General features: G+C 34.2%; 1 protein-coding gene across 1 annotated transcript in view; it reads left to right on the forward strand.

The window, feature by feature from the left end:
* CSMD3 (CUB and Sushi multiple domains 3) overlaps nucleotides 1-24,141 on the forward strand; it is a 597,171-nt gene that overhangs the window by 444,595 nt on the left and 128,435 nt on the right. The window contains exon 32 of the mRNA XM_066565891.1: nucleotides 13,493-13,609. Coding sequence (XP_066421988.1) covers nucleotides 13,493-13,609 — 117 coding nt within the window. The remainder of the gene's footprint in view (nucleotides 1-13,492; nucleotides 13,610-24,141) is intronic.

Here is a 24,141-nt window from a genome sequence, read left to right on the forward strand (position 1 = left end):
TATACTCTGATGAGGCAGTGTTAACAAAAAAAATAAACAAATATAACATGAAAGTCATATTTACTTCTTGCCTGCAGATACAGGAGAGTCTATTTCTCAGCACTCATAGTTCAAGGAAAAATAGAATTGGAGTTTTTTATATATAGTCCTTATTACAACAAAATAAAAAATCTTAAATTTTTGAGAAGTGTAATTAAAATCTTTCCAATGCTGAGAAATAGATCTGTACTCTTCAACTGGGTGATTTGAAATGTAGTAAATAAGATTCTCTGAGTTGCTGATCCCTAGAGATCCCAGTGACATGTGTGAAAGTTTCCCAGACACAAAAGTTTCATGGGTATTTTTCTTTCTTTGTCTTCTGCATGTTTTAAATGTCAATTCTGTATTATTTAATTTTATATTTTCAATTGGTATTTGTGCTCATAGCTGTTCATTGACTACTTATTTTGACTATTGTTCCATTTTATAGTTCTTTCTGACCCTACTTTTCCTTCCTGTGTTTTAGGAGTCCCTGTTCCTAACTTTCTTGATTAGTTTTATTGACTTCTAATCTGACTGTGTCTTTAATTATGGATAGTGTATTGTTTCCGTCTTATTTTCTTCCTTCTTTTTAATTTTCTGTGGTTCATTTTCCTTTAGTGAGTTTGAAAAGTGGTAATTTCTGTCTCTGTAAAATTAATTTAAAAGTCTGTGTGACAAACCTAAACAACAGTGATGGAAAAGAAAGCTGAGATTGAGAGGATTACAATGACCTCAGTGAATTTATCAGTAACTGTCAGATCTCAAATTTAAAATTACAATCATTAACTGTTCCTGCAGTTTCCTTTTAAACTGCTGATGCACACACACTCAAAATATTTAAAATCACTTGGAAACAAAGTGATCATCATTTGAAAACCTAAAGTGTCATTCTAGTATTGTAATATTATTTGCAGATGAGTCAAGAAAAAGCTGATTCTTTGTTCCAGCTGTGATTCACTGCTAGTGCTTAAAAACTCATTTGGGTAAAAGAACATTCTAGAGATGTGTAACTAGGCAGTGTACAACAACATAAAGGGGGTTTGAATGGGCAATATACTCATTACAGAATCACAGAATCACTAGGTTGGAAGAGACCTTCAAGATCATCGAGTCCAACCCATCCCTGACACCTCAACTAAACCTTGGCACCGAGTGCCACATCCAGTCTTTTTTTAAACACATCCTGGTATGGTGACTCCATGACCTCCCTGGGCAATGCATTCTAATACTTTTTCACCCTTTCTGTAAAAAACTTTTTCCTAATATCCAACTTATATTTCCCTTGGCACAGCTTGAGACTGTGTCCTCTGGTTCTGTCAGTTGTTGGCTGGAGAAAGAGACCAACCCCCACCTGACCACAACCACCTTTCAAGAAGTTTGAGACAGTGATAAGGTCACCTCTGAGTCTCCTTTTCTCCAGGCTGAACAACACCAGCTCCCTCAGTCGTTCCTCACAGGGTTTGTGTTCCAAGCTCCTCACCAGCCTTGTTGCCTCCTCTGGACATGCTCAAGTGTCTCAGCATCCTTCACAAACTGAGGGGCCCAGAACTGGACGCAATACTCAAGGTGTGGCCTCACCAGTGCCGAGTACAGGGGAAGAATGAACCTCCCTGCTCCTGCTGGCCACACTATTCCTGATCCAGGCCAGGAGCCATTGGCCTTCTTGGCCACCTGGGCACACTGCTGGCTCATGTCCAGTCGGCTGCTGACCAGCACGCCCAGGTCCCTACAGTGTCCCCAGCCTGTAACACTGTAGGGTGTTATTGTGGCCAAAATGCAGGACTCGGCACTTGGATTTATTAAACTTCATCTTACTGGACTCTGCCCATCCATCCAACCATTCCAGGTCTCTCTGCAGAGCCCTCCTACCTTCCAACAGAATGACACATGCTCCCAGCTTAGTGTCATCTGCAAATTACTAATCAAAGGCTCAATCCCCTCATCCATGTGGTCAATAAAAATATTGAACAGAACTGGCCCCAGCACAGACCCCTGAGGACACCCCTGCTGACTGGCCCCAGCTGGATGCAGCACTGTTCACCAGCACTCTCTGGGCCCGGCCATCCAGCCAGTTCCTAACCCAGCACAGAGTGCTCCTGTCCAAGCCACGGGCTGCCAGCTTCTGCAGGAGTGTGCTGAGGGAGACAGTGTCAAAGGCCTTGCTAAAGTCCAAATAGACAACATCCACAGCCTTTCCTGCATGCACCAGGCAGGTCACTTGGTCATTAAAGGAGATCAGGTTGGTCAAACATGACCTACCCCTTGCTGGCTGGGTCTGATGCCCTGGCCCTCCTGTAAGTGCTGCATGATGATACTCAGCATAAACAGTTCCATTGCCTTACCAGGTACTGAGGTCAGGCTAACTGGCCTGTAATTACCAGGATACTCCTTCCCACCCTTTTTGTGAATGGGCATCACACTGGCCAGCTTCCAGTCATCTGGAACCTCACCAGAGAGCCAGGACTGTTGGTAAATGTTGGAGAGCAGCTTTGCAAGCTCATCTGCCAGTTCCCTCATCACCCTGGGATGGATCCCATCTGGGTCTATAGTTATAAATATCCAAGCAGCTCAGCAGTTCTCTGGCTGCCTCCTCCTGGATAACAGGGGGACCATTCTGCTCCCTGACACTATCTACCAACCCCGGAGGATAGTTGTCCTGAGGACAAGCTGTCTTCTCACTAAAGACTGAGGCAAACAAGGTGTTAAGCATTTGCACGTTCTCCTCATCTGCAGTTACTAAGCTCTCTACCACATCCAGTAGAGAGAAAAGGTTTTTCTTACCCTTCCTTTTGCCAATAAAATATTTGTAAAAACATTTTTTATTATCCTTTACAGAAGTTGCCAAATTAAGTTCAAACTGAGTTTTGGCCTCCCTGATATTTTTCCTACATACCCTAGCACCCCCTTAAATACTTCTTGAGAAACCTGACTCTATTTCCAAAGATGCTACATCCTCTTTTCACTCCTAAGTTCCTTTGAATTTACAGCTTCCCTAGCCCTAAAATGATGAAAGTCCTATCACCATAACAAGATTCAGGGGCTGATATCACTTATGAGCTCTATAGTAATAAGTAGATTTTTTTGTTCTGTGAAGTTTGAAATGAACTTATAAAGTTACTGAGATCTGAGAAAGCTCATAATTTAACTTTCATCCTCACATTTTTTATGTTTCTTCTGCTTAGAAGCCATCATCATGTTCTTCATCATATAATAGAAGTTATTCTTTAAACCAAATAAGTAATGAAATCTTATTTAGATATGAAGAGTGCACAGATGAACAAATAAATAATAAGTAGGCTATATGACCTTCAAAAAGAAAGAAAAAAGGAAGTTTCTCCTTGGAAAGGATGATTATTTCTTGTGAAGAGATCTATAAATCCTTACACATTTTTGATTCATATTTTCTGATGCATTAATCTCTCAATTCTGATATTGTAGCTAAAATATGTTAAGCTTTGTTAATCTCTGATTTATTTTTACTTCTGCACATCTGTCATATAATGCTCTTTCCTCTTGCTATCTTAATATACTTGAAAGACTCTGAAATGGTCTTCCCCAGAAGACTGCCAATTTTCTTTTCTCTTCTTTTTTATTCATTTAGTATGTTGGCAGTTAAATTGTTTTAAAATCATTGTTCGTTTTCCCTCAGCAGTTCCTTAAATATCCTGTCAAGTCTCCTGCAGGCAGTTGACTTGAAAAGCTTGTTCAACCTCTTATTTAGTTACTTTTTTTCAGCTGTGGAAACTATAACACTGGTGTGCTCTTTCAAAGGAATGAAACTGTGCTGAAGCATAGGCTGACTGCAAAGACATATTCCATCTCCATTTATTATGAGCAGAGAGTGTTTCACTGCAAAGATCTTTATTCTAGCACAAAAGTTGTTAGAAAATGTTTTGTCCTATTTGTTGGCTTCATTCTCAGAGCCTGCTACTTTAATTCCATCTCATTGGCAAAAGAAAACAAAACATAAATGAAAGAATACAACATTATTAAGGGAGTGCTTATGCAGTGAGAGACTCCTGGAAAAATATCGCACAGCTTTCTGCTGGTTTTATCAACTGGAGCAGTGAGAAACATGAACAAGAGGAGCTCCAGCTCCCCTGCAAACAGCTCCCTCCCATGCAAGTCAGGGAGAAGTCAGATCCCACCCCTTGTTCTAGAGGAAAGCAACATAAGAAATTTTCATCATCTGCACACAATTCCTTCAGAACAAAAATATTAATGCATTAAGTATCACTTGAAATTTTAGAAGACTATACTGCACTGGAAATTAATTTCATCCACTGCTCCCTGTTGAAGAAAGCTTTCTTTCACGAAGCTATTTCTTGCAGTATTAGCAGAAAAATGAAGAATTAAGAATAATTGTCTGAAATTTAGCTATTTTAAATTCAAAATTTACTAATGCATCTGTTAAACAGGGATTTAAAATTTCCTATAATTTAGGATTAATTTTAATCTGGTTATTTTTAGCTTTATTTATTAACTATTAATATATTAATCATACTTACTTGGTTACCTATTTGGTATCTGATTATGCTATGGAATATTTTGACATTTACATGCCACAGGCCTTGATAATAAGTCATTCATGATGTGTAGCTATACCCTGACATTTAAAAATGGAATCATTATATAGAATTAGATTTTGGGTTATAAAATTGGAAATCTGACTCTTCAAATCTCCTTTAATGTTCTCTCTAGGGCTTTGACAATTGAAATAGGAGCACACAATTTTTCATTTGTGCTTGTTCTCTTTACTGCTCTTCTAAAATGGACTTGAATTTAGTCAGATAGGGCAGAAACAGAATTATGTCTAATTTCCAGCTAATTGCATTTGTTCAGAAAAATATAGAAAAAAAATAAAGAAGAAATAATTTTGCAAACTGATAATATTTTGGATTTATGAATAACAGCCAATATTATAAGAGAACTATCAGATGTGAACCCATTCTACAACAAAAAACAATGCAGGATTTTGACCTCCTGCTACATCTCAGTTTCTATTTAAAAAAATAATTTCACACGTTTCTTACACTTGGCTAAAATGAGTAAATTTAGTAAATGAATTTTAAGCAACAAGTGATTTCAGCACTTGAGAAAACTATATGGGACTTTGAAAACTCTGTGCACCACAGTTCCTTAAGGAAAAACTGAAGAGAACTGATATTTATATTTAATCATTAAATTGAGAACAAACATTGTTTCTAAAGTTAGATTTCCCCTGAATATAGAACTGCATCTCATAATCAACTGTATAAAATCTGCTTTTTGTGTCTTCAGAAAAACATCTAGTTTTGTTTAAAAGATTTCAAGAAACAGAAACTGAATATACAAAGTTATTTGGCTTATTTGGCTTTGGTCGTAAAAGTTGATGAACTGTTAAAAAAATTTTCATAGAAATAATTTGATAGTGTGTTTAGTTGCATTTTATGTATTTATATAAACTTTATGTATTAACATCAAAGGCACTGCTAAATTTTCTGCTGCTTCTCTTTATTTAAAAGAAAGAGGCACTTTCCTCTTGAAATGTACTTCTTAAACTGTATCTAATTGTGTTTCTCTGCTAATTATCTGCTACACAGATTCTAATCTCTTTGATTTTCTCCTTACAAGACAAATTTTACTGATTATACATCTTTTAGAAAACTTCGAAAATAGCTGTAGGTTCTTGGGGATTTTTTTTTAAGAATTGCTGTTAGGTGTTCTCCCATTTGTTTTGTTTTATTCATAATCTTTTTTCTTAATGAGTTTCTCTTCTTGAAAATATTAAATAACCCATCATGCTATAGCAGTTGATTTGTGGGTTTAGCATTGCCAGCACCAAAGATATCAGACAAACTTCCTTGTCATCTTAGAATCAATTACTATGCATAGATCCATAAACAATTATAATAAGTACTATCTCTTTTCTATTTTTATATCCTTAACCCATTGTGACAGATATTTATATCTCTCTCTCTTCCAGGAATCACACAATAATTTAATAACATCCCAAAAATATTTATGAGACTATCTAAAATTATTTTATTATACTAGAATTGCTGGCAATTATTTCTCTAATCTTTATCTCAATTTACCACATATTCAAAAAGTGACCAGACAGCCCATGTTCTCATTCTCATTTTAAAGCCTAAACCCCCCCTAGTATTTCAAAACTTTGTGCTAATATGAAAATACAGGTTTGTTTTTTTTTAATGGCAAAAACTTGATGTGATATTCTTATTGAAACTTCAGTGCTCTAAAATGGAACAGAAATGTTACCTTCTATGTGTACATTAAAGCCTAGCTTACATATATCTTTCTCTACAGCAATGTTTTATTGAAACTCAAAATCTAACTTTGATCTTTTAGGTTTTTCTGCAACAGTTGCTAGCTGCTTTTGATCTTGAGTTTCTACAATTGCTGATACTTTTTTTAAGTTGCTACTTAGAATTTCTCTGCTTGGGGTGTTTTAGTTTGGGTTTGGTTTTTCTTTTTCGTTATTGTTTTGTTTTGGGGGTTTTGTTTGTTTGCTTTTAAATAATGCCATGATTTCCCCATTTTCTGTTAGTGATTCAGGGCCTGCTTTAGTACATTTCTAAATTGCCAGCTTCTGCTGGCCTGTTTTAACTAATTATAATCAAATACTTTTACATATACTATCCTCAGTTTCTTTCTCATTTTTTACATCAGTTTTGATTACATAGTTAAATTCTGTTGTGAAGACTGAAGAGACTACAGTACAGAAATCTATATTCTTTATGTTTTCTTCTTTCATACTGCTTTTAAGCATTATGATGTTGCACTTTCTCTCTCCCTGTATTTTTTAGTGTCTTTTTATTTCTAATGTATTTCTGCTTTTCCAGGTCGCAACTAAAACATACAATTTTTTATCAGATTGTCATTTACATATTCATTGTATTTTAAAAGCAGCTTTAGGTTCATCATCAGCTTCACATTCACAGACTGATATCCACAATAAATATATCTGTAATTTAGAACTTTAGAATAAATTTCTACCATTTTTATATGTTACAATATCTTTTGCATTAAAATTATGTTCTATCTATAAGGTGATATATCAGTCTCTGTATTTATTTTCTTTTTACTTATAACCACTACAAGAAATCATTGCAACTGAAAATCTTGTAATTGGGCTACAAAGGATAAAGAGAATGATATTTTATTACATAAGACTAGGAAAAAGAGCATCCAATGATTTAATATATGTGGAAGTCTGAGCTAGTATATTGTCCATTTTCTTCACAGTAGCTAGTAGGACCTGGATTTTTGCTGGTTCAATAATACCAGGGGGTTTTCATTACTGCTGAGCGGTGTTTACATAGAGTCAAAGCCTTTGGTGCTCCTCATACCGTCCCACCAGTGAACAGCCTGGAGGAGCACATGAAGCTGGGAGGCAGCACAGCTGGGACAGCTGATCCCAAATGACCAAAGGGACATTCTGTACCTTATGGCATCATGTTCAGCAATAATACAGGGGGAAGGTTGGCCTGGGATCACTGATGAATAACTAGCAAGGTATTCGTTGCTTGATGGTGAACAAGTAATTTCATTTTCCTTTTCTTTACAATTTCCAGTTTTACCCTTTCAATTTTCTCACCCCCCCCCCCCCCCCACCCCAAGGGGAGATGTGCAAGCAGGACTGTGTGGTATTCATTATTTATTTTCCAGCTGGGGTTAAACCACAATAATATATTAAATTTTATAAGCATAAATCATGTCACTAAGTAATTTTTTTTCTGAACCTAATCATTTAGATGAACTGAATACTAGGTATCTTAGATTGGATTTTGATACAGTGACCCATTAGATAAAAAGTCAGTATCCCATCACCAGTTCTTCAAGGCATTTTTCCTTCCTTTTCCAGACTGCATGCACAGTTGCTCTTATTTTTTGATTGTATTTGTAGCTCTGTAATCAAATTTATCTGCATGACATAAAGCAATATTGTGCCATTCATTTTTAAGCAGTGTTCCCCATTGATTCCATTGAGAACTGCTGTTTAAAAATGGATAGTGCAACATGGCACTTAAATCTGCAAATACAATTAAATTATATTAGATCTTAGCTGTAGGAGCTAGAAAGTAGGTGATCTGAAAGCAAGAGTAGGAATTTAAAACTTCAAGCTGCGTTTAAAAAAAGCCTGGATAGCAAAATATTCATTTTTAAAGAAAATTACGAGATTTGAAATTGATCCTCATGCTTAGGTAGTCCATTCTTCACTTTTTTCTTACTCAACTCTTACCATGTGCATTCTTTCTTTTGGTTAAACTGCAAAGGCCTGATGAAAAACATATGAGCAATAGGCACATGACTGGGGCTTTTAATACTGTACTGTTTAGCTGGAGGCACAGAAAATTTGACTTTATAGCAGTAGTTAGGCATCGATTACAAGAACCTATTGTTCTGCTGGGTGATTTTCCCTCTGTGGTTTTCAACTACATTTCTTTTACAACTACTAAAATTTGAGAAAAGATGTCGTTCTGATGGTAATGCATTTTATATTGCATTCTCTATTTACTAATACACTGCCATAATGAGGTAGAATGTAGTTCTTTGACAAAGGTAAATGAATACTAATGATCAAGGTGGGTAATCTTCCAGATAAAATGCTTGCCAATTTACATACAGAATGGGTGATACTCTATTGTTTTTGTGATAGGGTTTGTCAAGGGCTACAGGGGATGCTGTTTTACAAGGCAAGATACTATTAAGTTCAGCACATACAGCAACTTTTTACCATTAATGCTAAAAATGTTTTAAGGAAATAGTGAGAAATGCATCAACACACTGATCTTTATCACATTCTTAATGGAGTCAAGTCCCTTGCTCTCCCACTAGTGTTCCATTGCTGACCCTGGAAAGCAGGACAAGGACAACATACTGCATAAAATTTTGGTGAATAACCTAGAATAAGATAGATCATAAATAAATACATCAAGGAATACATTATTTCAGATTCTAAGCAAACATTATTAAAAAATAATGAAATACTATTGGAGAATTACATTAGAAAATATCAGTTGCCTCCTGAAGGGTTTTTTTTTTGCTGGTTGGTTGATTGGTTGGGTTATTTTATTCTGCAGGATGTTTTACATTCAGGGGAATGGTTCTCAGTATTTGTTGCATTTTTTGTTTGTTTTAACAATTTATATTTGTGAGTTTGATGGGTTTGCTAGATTATTATTATAGCTAGACTTTTCAATGCAGAGCATAATAATTAGACGAGTTGATTTTCACAATTTATAAGTCTTTGACTTTCTATTCATAAGGAAACTAAACAAATCCTTGCACTATAAAACTGAAACCAAGACAGTAAGACCTACTTAGCTGAATTAGGCATTAGTGAAAGTCAATGGATAGCATGGTAGCAGTGGAACTTTTACATCTATCCAAACAACTTGATGCTAGCTGTTTTCTGGAGGCAAAAATATATATTTGCATCAGCTTAATGTTTTCGATTCACTGTAGCTATGGTTTCATGTCCATCTTTGATTTCTGAGCACTAATGTTTAGTGTAGGTCAGGGTAAAATCTCTTCTTGAAACTTTTTGGCATTTTAAGTTAAGCATTTCCCAAAATGCAAGGAAGGAAATACAGTCAGTGAGCTCTCTAAGCTTACTAAAATACGAAGCAAATCTCTTCCTCCTCCCTGACACATTCAGAAAAGTCTTGAAGGACCGTCCGGCTGCTATGAGAGTTAAATTGTTCACTACCTAATGATTTACAAAATGTAACATTTTCTCAGCTTGTAAAGGTCAACTGGATGCTTACATCTTGAACCAACTTCCCTTTATACTAGTTATTTTTGAGACCCAGGAATGTGAATTCTTGTGAAAATAAGAGTCATCACAGAAGCAGCTGGAAAATAAAGGATATAATAAGAGGAAAAGTAATCTCAGAAAGAGCTGAGTGAAAAAAATCCAGAATGAGAAGACCAAGGAAAGAAATTCAAGGAAAGGAATACTTAACACAAGTATTAAGTTCTTACTGCTGACTGTATATTGCATATGCCAGAGTGACAAATAGTTCATGTCTAACTCCAGTTTGTACTGAGTACATTGTAGCAAAGGCTGAAGACAACTGTTGTTGAAAGACCTTGTACCTAAAAGATTCTCACTGGAAATCCTGCTTCAGTGTGTGTCTTCTCCCCTTGTGTGAACAGATATATGCCAGCTTCTCTTGTGTGAGCGTATATATGCCCATTTAAATCCAGTGCAGATGTATGTTACTTTCATGGAATTCAGAATGTGGGAAAAATGTTTGGATGTTTCATACAAAGTGTCATATAAACATCTTAATTATCAACTGTAAAAGAAAATGGTATATTCACCTTTTAGAGACTTGGAAGTTATTTTAACCATAGGTCAGTACTAATGAGAACTCTCAGATTTTTGAAGATGCTAGACTTTTTTTTTTCTTAATTTGCAAAAATTGTTGGAATTAATGACTTCTAGATATCTAGAAGCACTTTTCAATAAATATATTGGCTTTTTCAATAAAATTAGTGAATTTTTTGTATCAACTGTCATAATGCTATATTGATATTTATAATGACATATTTTGTCTAGATCTGTATATAGATAAATATATTTTGCTCTGATTTAAGCATACTAGTATAAGAACCCCTTTTTACAATTAAGATAATGCCTTTACTAATTGCATAACCTGTAAGAATAGAAAAGAAACAGTATATGCAAACTTTTATTTTTCTTTATAAGTAAATGTCAACAATATGCTGAGGACTGTATTTAGCATTTTTTTTTTTCAAGTACATACTGCCTTTATGTGCAAGGACTTCAAGTTTCGTTAAGGGTGAAATTATGTTCCTTTTCGTGTCAATGCCATTGACTTTAGTGGAACTGCAGTTTTACCCTAAATTTGCACATAATTTCTGCTGATTGGGAAAGTGTAATCATGATGTGAATGCTAGAGTGGTACAGTGGTACTGGTGATTGTAGCTTATCCGTTCAACTCAAAAACAGGAGAGAGAAAAGAAGGTCGGGATGATTTTTTTACAATCTTATTTTTCTTATTTTAATGCTTTTGTTGCCTATATTCTTCCATATTCACTTCTGTTTAATCCAAAATCTGGAATAGAAAATCTTGAGTACTTACAAGCTGGTAAGCAGATATGGTTTTGTCACAAATACTTGCCACATTTAAATAGTGAATATTTCTTACATTGTGTTTTTCCAGTAAGTCATTGTAAATAAGTGTCTGCAAATGAGCTTCAGCCAAGACACTTACTGCTTCTTGGAAAAAGTCCAGTAGTTCTATTATCTAAATATGTTTTCACAAGAGATTATGAATTCTAATATTTCACATGGTGGTGGATTGATGGAAGGCACTGAGATTACTCTTTTAGCCACAGAGGGCAATATTCCATGTACATGTGGAAGTCAGTGCTTACTCTGTGTGATCCACCGTCCTAAGTCTCACCAAGAGCTCATCCTGGTCTGGTTCCTGATGGAGTTTGCTTAACTCCAGTATATTTGGAGCATGTGTGTGCATGTGCCTCATCTGCCACATGCATATACATATGTACAAGCAGAAGTCACAACCCTTCTGTTGACATATTTCAAATACCGTGACTTTCACAGCAATCCATTACATAATTTCCAAAACTGCATGCAAACTGGAGCAATAGGTGCCATCTGCTCCTATTTCAGGTACATAGCCCACCAAACTCTGAAGTTACACCATATGAAAGGAATCCATGCTGATGCAAATTGCATAAACCAGTTCTCAAAGTGTTGGGGCCTTAACTTGCTACATTTTAAAGATGTGTTCTTTTCATGGTATACTCCACCAAACATTTTGTGTGAATTAACTAAAAGTAGTGTTAAAATATGTTATTTGTAACAACACTAATAAATGTCTTGATTTTAGTATGACAAGTACTGAAATAAAGTCTTCTGGAATAGTAGTAAGAAAACCATCTTTTTCTTATTTAATGTAATTCATGAAGTATTAATATTTTGAGAGAATACTACAAAAAAAACCCCCAGATATGTTTAGCAAATGAAACTGATTGAAATGAAACTCAAATGAAATTGAGTACTACTTCATTTATAAATTCATGTCTTAACAGGAAATAATTTTTTTAAATAGATAAGTTAACAATAAACTCATTAAAAAGACTTTAAAGAAAGAGAAAAAATATTCTAAAGAGCTGTGACCGTGGCCACAGGGGTTTTCAGGTGAAGGAAGAGACGAGAATGTTGATTCTATGTTCAGAAGGCTTGATTTATTATTTTATGATATATATATATTACATTTTCACTATACTAAAAAGAAAAAGAAGGACAGGTTTCCTCAGAAGCTGGCTAAGCTAAGAATAGACAAGAAAGGAATGATAACAAAGGCAGCTCTCTTGCACTCTGTCTGAGATAGCTCGGTCCTTGATTGGCCATTAATTATAAACATCCAATATGGGCCAATCCCAGGTGGACCTGTTGCATTCCACAGCAGCAGACAACTACTGTTTGCATTCCATCTCTGAGGCCTCTTAGCTTCTCAGAAGGAAAAATCCTAAAGAAAGGATTTTTAGTGAAAAGATGTCTGCAACAAAGAGCTTCCACAGTCTTGAAAATAGATTAGGGTTAAATATAAATTAAAGCCCTAAATTACAAAGTGTCTGTGACAAGCAGGCAATAGACATAGGAAACCACTAACATTGAATAATGTTTCATATATATGCACCTGTACATCTTATGAGAAAAAAAAAAGAAATAACGCTGTTTCTTACTTGACATTTTTGAATAATGCCAAATACCAAGTTTTGTTGTAAACTGTAGAAAAATACATTGTTGTGATAAAAAGCATTTGTATCTATCTTCCATTTGATCAAGTATTATGGCTGTGGCAGCATAAACATGATGTTTCTGTGATAAAGAAAAGTATGTGGTCATAGCTTCTTACTTATAAAAAGTTATAAATAATTGAGATATAAGTAAGTGGTACATCATGTTCAGTCAAGAAAACCTGACTTTCTTATATCAGTAGTTGTAGTTATACATTATTTTGCATGATGAGTGTATTGGCGTGAGTAAGAATTTACTAGGGTGTAGAAAGGCTGTATAATCTATGCTCTTAACATAGTATAAAGCATCATAGGAATGAATAATAGTTTTGTATGCTGTAAATAATAGCATAGTGCATATAAATGACATCATTACTTTTATTAAAAAGGTTTATAAATTTTAAAGAAAAAACAATTGATCTGGAAATCTTTAGAGCACCATCAATTCTCATTTGATATATGAGAAAATTGCACATACTCCATATGTCACAGGATGTACAAATTTAATCCAGTGTAGAAGTGTAATAAAATTTCCTGTAATATCATATACCAGCATACAACAAATGCACCTGCCTGGGGACTCTGCGTCACTCTGCTTTGTAACACAATTTAAACTGATTTTTTAATGATATTGCATTTTTTAAAACCAATTATCTTCACTTTCTAGCACCCTGTGGAAGCCGATCAACAGGTTCTGAAGGGACTGTATTATCACCAAACTACCCCAAGAATTATAGTGTTGGTCACAACTGTATTTACTCTATTACTGTTCCTAAGGAATTTGGTAAGTCTGGTCTCATTAATATCTTTTTGTTGCTTGGATACTTTCAACAATTCTGGATGATTTGTATGGTTGGTTTTACATAAAATTATTAATGTGGATAAGCTGTTTTAAGCTGATACTTCTATTAACACCTTTATCATTTCATAGTGCATTATTTTCTCAAAACACTTATGTTGGCCTTTATCTCTTGAAATTAGTGTTCAGTGTTTTTGTCTCACTGATAACTAGCATGTAACTTAGAATACTACTGTGATGCTAACCAAATATATTTGTGGTACTGCTTCAGGTTTCTTTTCACCCAGGGTCATGTGCCTATGCTCTAGAAAGTGAAGCATAGCTCCAGTAAGTCCATGTAAGCAGGGGAAGCAATGTTTATCTTAAATATTTGGTAGCATTGCTTTTTTAACCCTTGGCTTCTCTGCATCATGAGACAATGGCATAGTCTTTATTGACAAATGAAATTAGAGCAGCAGGTTTCTGCTCGGGTTTTGTAGATTCTCTGATCCTCCATCAAAACTCCACCTCCATACTAACATTTTTTCTGTTGATTAGACAAATATTTTAATGGTGTCTTCTGTCCCATACAAAGACAGTTTGCCTCCCTGGATTTATGAATTATTCTATCTCACTTTATTATTAAATGTCTGTGATACCTGCTGATGGGTTTTTTGTTCACTTTGACTTCTTGGTAAGCAGTATGCCACATATTGAGTATCATTTAAGCTTTAAATATCCATGCTGTGGTTTTATGCTTGGAAAATCAGGACTTCATTATGACCCCCAGCTCACATTTCAGGTTATCAAATAACAGGTGCCTGGGGATGAGGATGGGTATTTCTTAACCTTCTTTCATGTTGATTCTGCAAACATCTTGGCCAAATTAAAGACAATGTGTCAGCTGCTGTGTGTCCATCTGCCATACTCATGATATCTGAACTCCCTTAATATCGAATTAGCTTATTCTTAGGTATAGTGTAGAGGTGCGTAGACTACTACAAAATAAATAAGGTTTTTAAAAGTATTGTCTCCTAAGTCGTGCCAATTTCTCATTATTCCAAAAATATTAAGAAAAAATTAAACAGATCTGCACAATTCTTGGTTTATTTCTAGCTATTATAAGCATGGACTTTTGACACATCTAATAATTTTTAGATAAACTGAGAAGTTTATACCCTCCCATTTTCATCAAATTTGAAGTTACTCATTGAATATCATTATAGTGGTGCTCAGTTTTTGAAATAGATGTCAACATGTAAAGCCTTAAAATTACTACAATAATGGATTCAAAATGTGTAGTTTTGTGATTTCCAGAAATAAACCAGATTTCCAAAAACAGCACATGGAAATGGAGACAATCCCACTATGCTCTGCATAGTTATTTGGAATAATTTGAGAAATACTGGTTTTCTTACACACTAAGCATGATAGTAACAGTATTAAGGAATTCTGTTTAACTGTTTCACGGTGATTAGACAAAATGCTGATGCAAATAAAAATTATTAAATATGCTTAACCTTAGCATATAAGGATTCATTGACATATTGTGGAATATAAATGTCATAGAATACCTAAACATTTTGTCTGTCCTACTTTGGGATAAACCTTTATTTTTTTTTTTCTTGTATTTAAATAGTGTATTTTGACAATTAGTTCAGGTACCTGTAGAATATGTCATAGAAGATATTTGATCCACTTTTCTGAATGCAGAACACAAAAGTCTGTTGAAAGAGAAAGGTAAAAAAAGTATCTGGTAGTAACCACTCAAAATGAGGATGATATGACACATTGAAACAAGTGCCAAAACATATATTTCTGTTTTAGCTGGTTTTTTCCAATGATACTCATACAAAATAGGCAGCAGAATTCCTCACACCCAGAAGCTTGCATTTTAAAATCTGAATCTTTCTTTGAATTGTACAGTGATGTGTAATTTTTTTTGTAAGTTATTAATACAGATTTTTTCCTTACCTGGGCTCTTTCTGCAATTTGTCTTCAATAAAATTATTCCAGTAAAAAACATTAAGAAAAGCAAATTTTGACAACTGATTTAACTGAAGTTTTTTACATTCAATGTAATTATTTGTCTCAGCCTGAAATTTTACAGTATGACTAATGAATGTGTTTTATCTAATAGCTTTTACCTCTCACTCATCAAAATATATTTAAGTTCAGAGAAGAATAGCCATAAAATGGCAATGCTGAGGTCTTTCAGATCAATTTTAGCAAGTAGAATCTTTTTTTTCCTGTAACTCTGTTGTTTTGGATCCTGATAGAAGATATTGCGTTAAGTCTTCACTTGCAATTGTTGGTATGTAGGGATCACTCACTGAGAAATGGTCACAAATAAATCTGGCCTTTGTGGAAAAAGACATAAGATTTCATATTTAATTCACTTGGTAATATATATCACATCGTGTAGATTTGACAGAGATTACTCACAACAAAAAAGAGTCAAAATAATCTTTTTGAGAATGAAGGAGTGTGGGAAACCAGGACTCCTGTGTGACTAACCAGTATGATTGAGCAGAAGCCATTTACTGTTTACATTATGCACTTATTTGGAGATTCTACAGCTACTGCACACACTGATCACACCTTTCTTGATTGGTGCCGCTATCCTGTCCATGCGTTCGGCACGCACTCTTCAGAGTATGTGATTGGTTACAGTCCAGGTGCCTCATAGCTCTCTGTTATCAAGTTCTTGTGGTCTTGATATTCTGTCTCTCAGCCTCTTCTTTCTTATTTTAGAATAGTTTATGTCTTTGTAACCTTGATGCATTCCAGAGGGCTCTGCTAAGGAGAACTACAAGCGGTATGGCTGGCGCACAATGTAGTCTAAGTTGCTACAAAGGGGTACTCCAGCAAAGCTGCTGACATATGATAATTTAATTTTCCTAAAGAAAACAGCAACAAATCTGTCATCTTCTCTGTGGCTCCAACTTTCAAAGTGAAATACAGCAATCAAATATTTGCTGAATGGAAACTCTTCAAGAACTGGTTTTGGCATCCAATACAGTATATGAGAACTTAAAGAACAGTTAGAGAAAAAAAAAGGTGAAAACCTGGTCAATAGAGACAAAACCCACAAACAATGTAATAATATATTCAGTGTGTAGAAGGGAACCTGGATTCGTTTTTGATGGACTGAAAAGAAAAACTATTTCATCTGCAGCTTCTTGGGTTCTCAAGTCAAAAATTCAGTGGAAAAGTCATTTCAATGTGGACTTTTTCCCAGTGTTTCATTATTCTGTCATGCAGAATCACAGCTGCAATATTTCATACCATGACAGGTTTAAGCTACAAGATAAATGATTCACAAAAGCACACAGTATGCCACAGGCAAAATCTTCTGTAAACATGGAAGACTCAGCTTCTTATCTGACACTCTCCCACTGATATTTAAAGCGGAGTAATGACTGTTAATTGTTCAGTCCTGAAATACAGCTTTGGTCACAATTAAAATGCAGATGTTTGAGATTTTAGTTATTTTCCCTGATGGACATGATCTAAATTGTATGCTCTGCTCTGTATAATGGTGTCATCTATACTTCTTTTTAAATTAATATTTTTAATAGCAAAATCGATTTTATATCAGCTGGCCTCAGCAAATGGCTTTCCTTTTTGTTAGAGCAAAAAGATAGATTGAACATTCATGGTAAGGTATGTACGTGTGGCTTTGAGCTACGCTACCACAAAATAAATATGTTTTCTCAGTTGCCATCAAAAATTATGAAATTTAAAGCAGAGCTATCTTTTCCCACCTAGAAGCTAAAACATTAATAGGGAAAATGTCTAGTTTCCATGGAAACATTTGCTTTACATCTACAGGAAAATATAATAAAAAATAGCAAGAATTTTATTGATAAGAATGATATTTTGGGAGAAGACTTCTTAGAATTATGGCAATGAAGGTAGATCCAGTTTGCTTACTGTAAACAGGGAAATTTAATTCCACTATTCTCTTCAGTTCCTGAATAACTGGCTTATATTTGCATACACATTTATGTCATTTTCATTTTGCTTATGTCTTGTCTTGAATTTCAAAGAGATAGACATGAGTTATTCCATATTAGCAACAAAGGAAAAAAAGAAGTAGAACCAAACAGCTGAACTTTGGGATTATTGTTATTATTAATAATGTCCTTGAAAGAATAATTTTTACCAATTACTAGAAGGTAAACCTACAGATTTTATCCTGCCAGTGAAAATACACACTGATCAAACAATGGTGTCAGCATAGGTTTTCTGTTAGACAGCTCACTGCATCTACAACTATTAGACCCCTTAACAGTCGTGTCACAGTAAAGTTATTTCAGTAGTTTGATTTGATTGCAAACTCAGATTACATTTGGAAAGAAAAAGATAGGCAAGGACAGACCATAAGGAGCAGAATGTGCCAAATGACAACCTCATATCAAGATGGAATGAGAACCAAAATTCTATTTATGATAATACTTATCTGAATTAGAGTCAAACATCTGTATATCTACAGATGTAGATCTACAGTAAAAACATTTTAGTAACTTGAATCCATCATCACTGCTATGTACATCTTAATATAATTTAAGAAATGTGGCAGATGCATATGGACTGACATTTTTAAAATGTGGAGGGTTTAAATCTCCATCTTAGGTAAAAATGGATGGAAATGTCTGGCTAAATAGCTTGGATCAATATTTTTAAACATAAACTAAACAATTATTGAATTAAGCAATACTTTGCTGAAAGGGAGATAGAAATGAATGAATATTTTCTAAAATATCAAAATGCCACCATAGGCAGGAATCTGATTCTGCTCCTACCCTCTTTTTATACAAGCAAACACTTCAAAGCTGTGAGACTGCACCGTTCAAGCAATGATTACTTGTCAACAAGATGGAGTGAAGCCACAAAGACTGCTCCCAAAGCTTGAGTGTCCAACTGTATAAAGTTTCAAGACACTAATTTCAGAAGAAAGAGACAGCGATCCAGCTTGTACCCTATATTTTATAAAAAGCAAGTTAGCTCACCTTTCTTTCCCAAAAAGAAAATTACTTCAAATCAAAATGACTTCCAAGAAAAGGGACCATTTATTTATTTACACTTTTTTATGTAACCATAAAACTATTTTTTAAAGAAAAAAATCATCTATGTTTTTGTATTTGTTCACAAAATTTTTGCATTAAAACATAAAAACTGACTATCACAGGGCACTTCATATAAAAAATAAAAATATTTTAAAAATATGTATCAGTTAATCCAGAAATTTAATTAAATCAAATTTAGTTGAGTAATTCAGTTTTCTGATTTGTTTTCTCAGCTTTCTAAAGTATAGAGTGATCATCATGGAATACTGAGGGTGTGCATACAAATATTTATTGTGAACAATAGGAAGAAGTACCTTCTGTATAAGTAATACCAATAGTTGATAGAAAATTCACACCTCATCCTTTTTTCTTGGTATTCTATTAACTCTGTTGCCATGTTGTTACTTCTCTTACCACCATTCTGATACTGCAATATTTTCAAGCGATCTTGTACTAGTTAGACTAGAATGATTCTTAGTAAATTCTTAAAGCTAAACTTCAAGAGCTCAGCTTTAAAAATTTTATGGCTGTCCTTTTCTTCAGTTTTCTCCAGTCAGCTAATTAAGCTTCATTCAAAAGTACATTAGCAGGAGTTTCATCCATTATAAACTTTAGAAACCCTGGCCAGAACTGAGAGATCATTGTGCAAAGGATATCAGGCAGACACAGAAGTACTTTTCATCCCAGAGATAATAAGCTTAATAAAGGTAATATTTATATGTAATATTTAATTACAATTGCTGAAGTAATTATTTTTAATGAATTAATGAAAATGAGTGTTTCGGTATGGAAGCGTTCACATTTGTGTAAATGCTGCTTTATGTTAATTTAGCTCATTGCCAGAATATTGTTTGAATTTGCAAATTCTGTGGGTGGACGTAACATGATAGGTATATGTCTTTTCATTTGACTCTTTTTCAAATTTAATTTTGAGAGTTAATGAAGAGAACTGAAGAGGGTTAAGCATGGAATCAGGTTGATTAGGGCCAGAAAAATGTGTAGATTGTGTTCGTTGTGCTTGAAATAAATTAATGCACCCTCCTACCACAATAGAAGTTGAATATTCTCAATGTTCATTCAATGTGCATTGAATGACTGAGTATGAATTTATTTTCCACTATTATTTTGATTAAATATGATAAATGGACAATTTTTCTGAAATTCACAATGCATAAAATTAACCATACGAAGTCATGGTTCATTTCTTCCTTAAAGTAAGAAAACTGTATAGCTATATAATGAATACAATAAAATTGGTAGAATCTGACTCATTGTATTCTGCACAATTTAGCAAGAAAAGAATGTAGTGGTGTTGAGCCAGAAATAAAAAGCTTTGAACTCTATCTTCTACATCCTAAATGGACATGAAAATCTTAATGGAAATAAAAAAAGTCTTCATCTATAAATGTAAATTCTGGACTTTTGGAGTTGGATACAGCAACAGGATTTGTGTTTTAATCTGCATAATCCAAGTGGGAATGATCTAAATCTGTGAATGTCTAGAAGTGCTAACTTTAAACACTGCAGATTTAGGCTTGCAGGCAAAGCAAATAGGTGTGTATACATGCAATTGAATCCAAAGCTGGAATACATTTCCTCTTGTTTTAGTTATACACCAAATTAAATAGATATCTTATCTAAGGCATTCAGATCCTTGCTCTAATCAACAAATAGAGATACATATTCCCATGGTGTGATTCAACCCATCTAAAACATCTATCTGCAATTTTTGAAAGAACATCATTTATTTGTAATTTAAAAGAAACAACACAGCCTTATTTTATCATATTTGTTCTGGCAGCTACAAAGGGTTAAATGAATTAGAGAACATTGCATATGTGATCTCCATCCATCCTGCAGTCACATTGCACACACAGAACTTCATTATTTTATCTTATGCATATGTTGTAACGCTGGCAATTTCTGATACATTTCAGTGAGCAATCATTTAGTGCCTTGGGATTGGTTAATTCAAATTCAAGCTATTCTTAGTGATTCCTCACCCTCAAATGTTTTAAACCTAATTGTGGAGGTGAACAAAATGTCTAATAATGTGCTACTATTAGGTGCATATTTGACAATAATATCTCTCCTTCTTAGAGTGTTGTTGGACACAAGAAGAATTGGAGGTGATGCACTGCATTGTGTTAGTTTTTCTACAGGTACAGGAAGCCATGCCCTCTAGCCTGTCTTCAGAATGAATGGATTTATGAAAAGGGAAAATGAAAGGCAGAATTAATTATATGCTGGAAATAATTTTATTTGAGGTTTTGGCAGGAACTTTAGTGAGTATTAGGTATTCGCTTGTCCAGAATAGACAATATATGCACCTAAAACTGCTATTTATAATATGAATATTTTCATAATTTAGTATAAAAATAGTTATAGCACAAGAATTTAACTTAAATATAAGAACTGTGAAATTATTTATCCTTTAATGTACGAATTTATTCTTTTGAAGAATATTTTGCTACTTTTAACAAGGTTGTGCCAAATATTTTTATTTTTCATTGTATTTGAAACACAGAACAATAATACTGACTACTTTTTTTTTTTTTAAATAGGAATCTTCCAGTGGTAAAATATTGTCTATCAAACATACCTGATAGATAGTGAATATTTTTTTATTATAATTTCAAGTATACATGGATTACTGTGCTACAGGCTTTCCATAGAATAGCTGGAGTTTGCAGCCTAAGATTTTTTTGAAGAAGAGAGGTGATCATTAGTTGTATAACTATTAACTTCTGGTTTGATTTTCTAATTCAAGGACAAAGTTGTGTCATTAAGATGCTAACAATATAAATTACAGAAGTTCCAGAAGGTCATTTTGCATTACTTTCCACTGAACTATGAATCTCCTAGGTTCTGAAAGGAAGAGCTAGATGATTTTATGTACTCAAACTCACAGCTGGGGAGTACTTCATTAATTGGTTCAGTGCTTAACATGCTTGCCAAGTGAGCAGATGCCAATAAAAAAGTCACCATAGGGTGACATTTAAAGGACCTCAAACTATTCAATATATTTTTGAAATGAAATTTAAAGAATTTAGTTACTTCATATGATCTGAAGTCACTTTTTCAGTGCTGTTTTTAGATTTTTCCAATAAAAATGATTAGTTTTGGCTCAAATATTAATGATGCATTTGAATATAATAATGACCAATTACATACAGACGACAAAATAGCTTAAGCTATTGGGTTTGACTATAAACTATGGCACCAGTAGAGCTGCCTTTTTAATGCCCTAAGCCCAAAGTCGAATAAGACCACATCTGTGGTCTTCAAAGAAATTCACAGTTCCCCAATAAGTAAAATAATTTCACTCTAATGTGATTGAATTGATGCAAGATTTCTAAAGACTTTTTCTTGTTTGTTTGTTTGTTTTAATTTTCTAAGCAGTGTGACTCCAGCTGCTCCAAATATTTAATCATCAAATCTTTTTCACAGAAAAGACTGTTATTAAAATAGCTGAAATTAGTCTGGATTTCTGGTTATTCCAAATATTGGATGAAAAATTACATTAAAATCATTGCTTAAAGCTTTTCAACACATGTTACTGTCCCAAGGAGGAGACTGAATGGTGATATATATTCTGAAAAATTCTGTTTTCTATTTGGTTTACTTCTTAGGACAAGATTTCAGTACTTTGGAAGGACAATAGCAAAGTCTTCAATCTCCATTTGTTTGGACATCTTATCATAAAGTTAGATTAATAATGAAGGCATAATTTTTACTGTAAATCTTTTCATGAGTAAAATAGTTGCTTTATAAGTCTTCAAGCCTGGCAAGTTGTAGGGACCAGGCTTTTCTTTCTCTTGGATTTTGTGTTCTTTGGTTTTAGCAGTTTGGGGTTTTTTGCTATGTTTCTCACCCTCCACTGCATTTTCCTATTTTGTAGCTCCAAAAATCAGTAGGAAAATCATGCTAACAGAACAACTGCAGAAATGCTGCCTCCCTGATACATTTTTCACTTGTTGGCAGTAAGAGACAGAGAGACCTGGAAAGAGATACATGAAAAGTTAGTGTGACCATGGCCAAGTTTCCACCCTGAAATATTCTGATATATTTCAGGGAAGGAGCTCATTAGGATCAGACTAGGATCAAGGAACTGCAAAAATCTCTTTCACAAAACATCTTCTGCTTATAAAATGGTTCACTGTTAGGCCCTGTTTACGTACTTGTAATCCATATTTCTTACTTTTCCTCTTCATTATGTTCCTCTGGATATAAGCCAATTCTCTCTCAAGTAAGATTACCTTTATTGACTCAAATATTTGTGTTCACCACTGGGTGCACAGATACAAATTTCAAAGATACTGGATTTCTCTCAGTGATTTCTATTTAATTTCCTTTGTTTAGAAAACAAATAAAAAGGTCTTTGCAGTCCCCACTATATTTTGCTTTACATTTCTTCAATGTATATTCCTGACTGCAGAACTGGCTGATTATTCCACTTGCTTAGAAAGAGAATCTCTGAACAATCTGTTTTACTGAAAAAAGGGGAGGGGGCTGTTAGCCACTTGCTGTTTGTATCCAGTTGTTTATTTATAGTAATTTTACAAGAAATTTTCTAGTTGAATTTTAGATAGAGATGAATTGCATCTGTTCTGATAACATGAGTAAATTTCAGGAAAATGTGAATAAATTCTCGAAGAGGGAAATATTGCATTTTGGGAAGTCATTGAAAGACTGTTAAAATATGGCTGTTTGGTGAGACAAAATTACTTTGAGTTGTTACTTAATGAAAATGTTGAATTTCTGGTTTTGGAGGCCATCATGGGAACAACTGAAGGATGACAGCCCTATTGGTTCTGAGAGGTAGAACCTGGGGCATGTCAATAAGGCAGGAAACTGGAGGAGGACCATATAGATGATTACAAGGGATGAATAGCAAAAGAAAGAATGGGAAGAGTAGGAAAAGTAGTGTGTACATATATATATATATATATATATGTATATATGGATGGATACATATACATGTACATATACCTATATTTTATGAAAATGTAAAGCCTCCCTGAAACCAACACTTGGGTAATGAGACTTGCCCAGCTCAAACTGATTATATAAGGGTTGCATGAGAAGAAAAAGGCAAACATCATCTTTGTTACTTACATGGGGTGAGACCATGCAAGAGCACTGGTCTGATAAAGCACCTGTGCCACATCTGTCCAGGTCTTGTAAATGTTTGGGATGATGTCAGAGCAATGTGGTTCTCTTGTTGTGACTATCACACTTCAAGTTCCACTCTAACAGTGCATGTATTAAATGTAAATTTGGATGGAATACTTTGCTTTTTGCTTCAATACTTGAGGCCTGGAGAGACCTATCATTTTAAAATACATGTAATGGTAAACACCCACTTGCACTGTTTAGAAGTAATAATAGACAATAAGAAATAGGCTTCTAAAAAGCCTGTGTTTTTTAAGGTTTCTCATTATTGAATCACCAAGTCAAACTTTT

Source organism: Molothrus aeneus, chromosome 1 (genome assembly GCF_037042795.1).
Source record: "Molothrus aeneus isolate 106 chromosome 1, BPBGC_Maene_1.0, whole genome shotgun sequence".
NCBI classification, from domain to species: Eukaryota; Metazoa; Chordata; class Aves; order Passeriformes; family Icteridae; genus Molothrus; species Molothrus aeneus.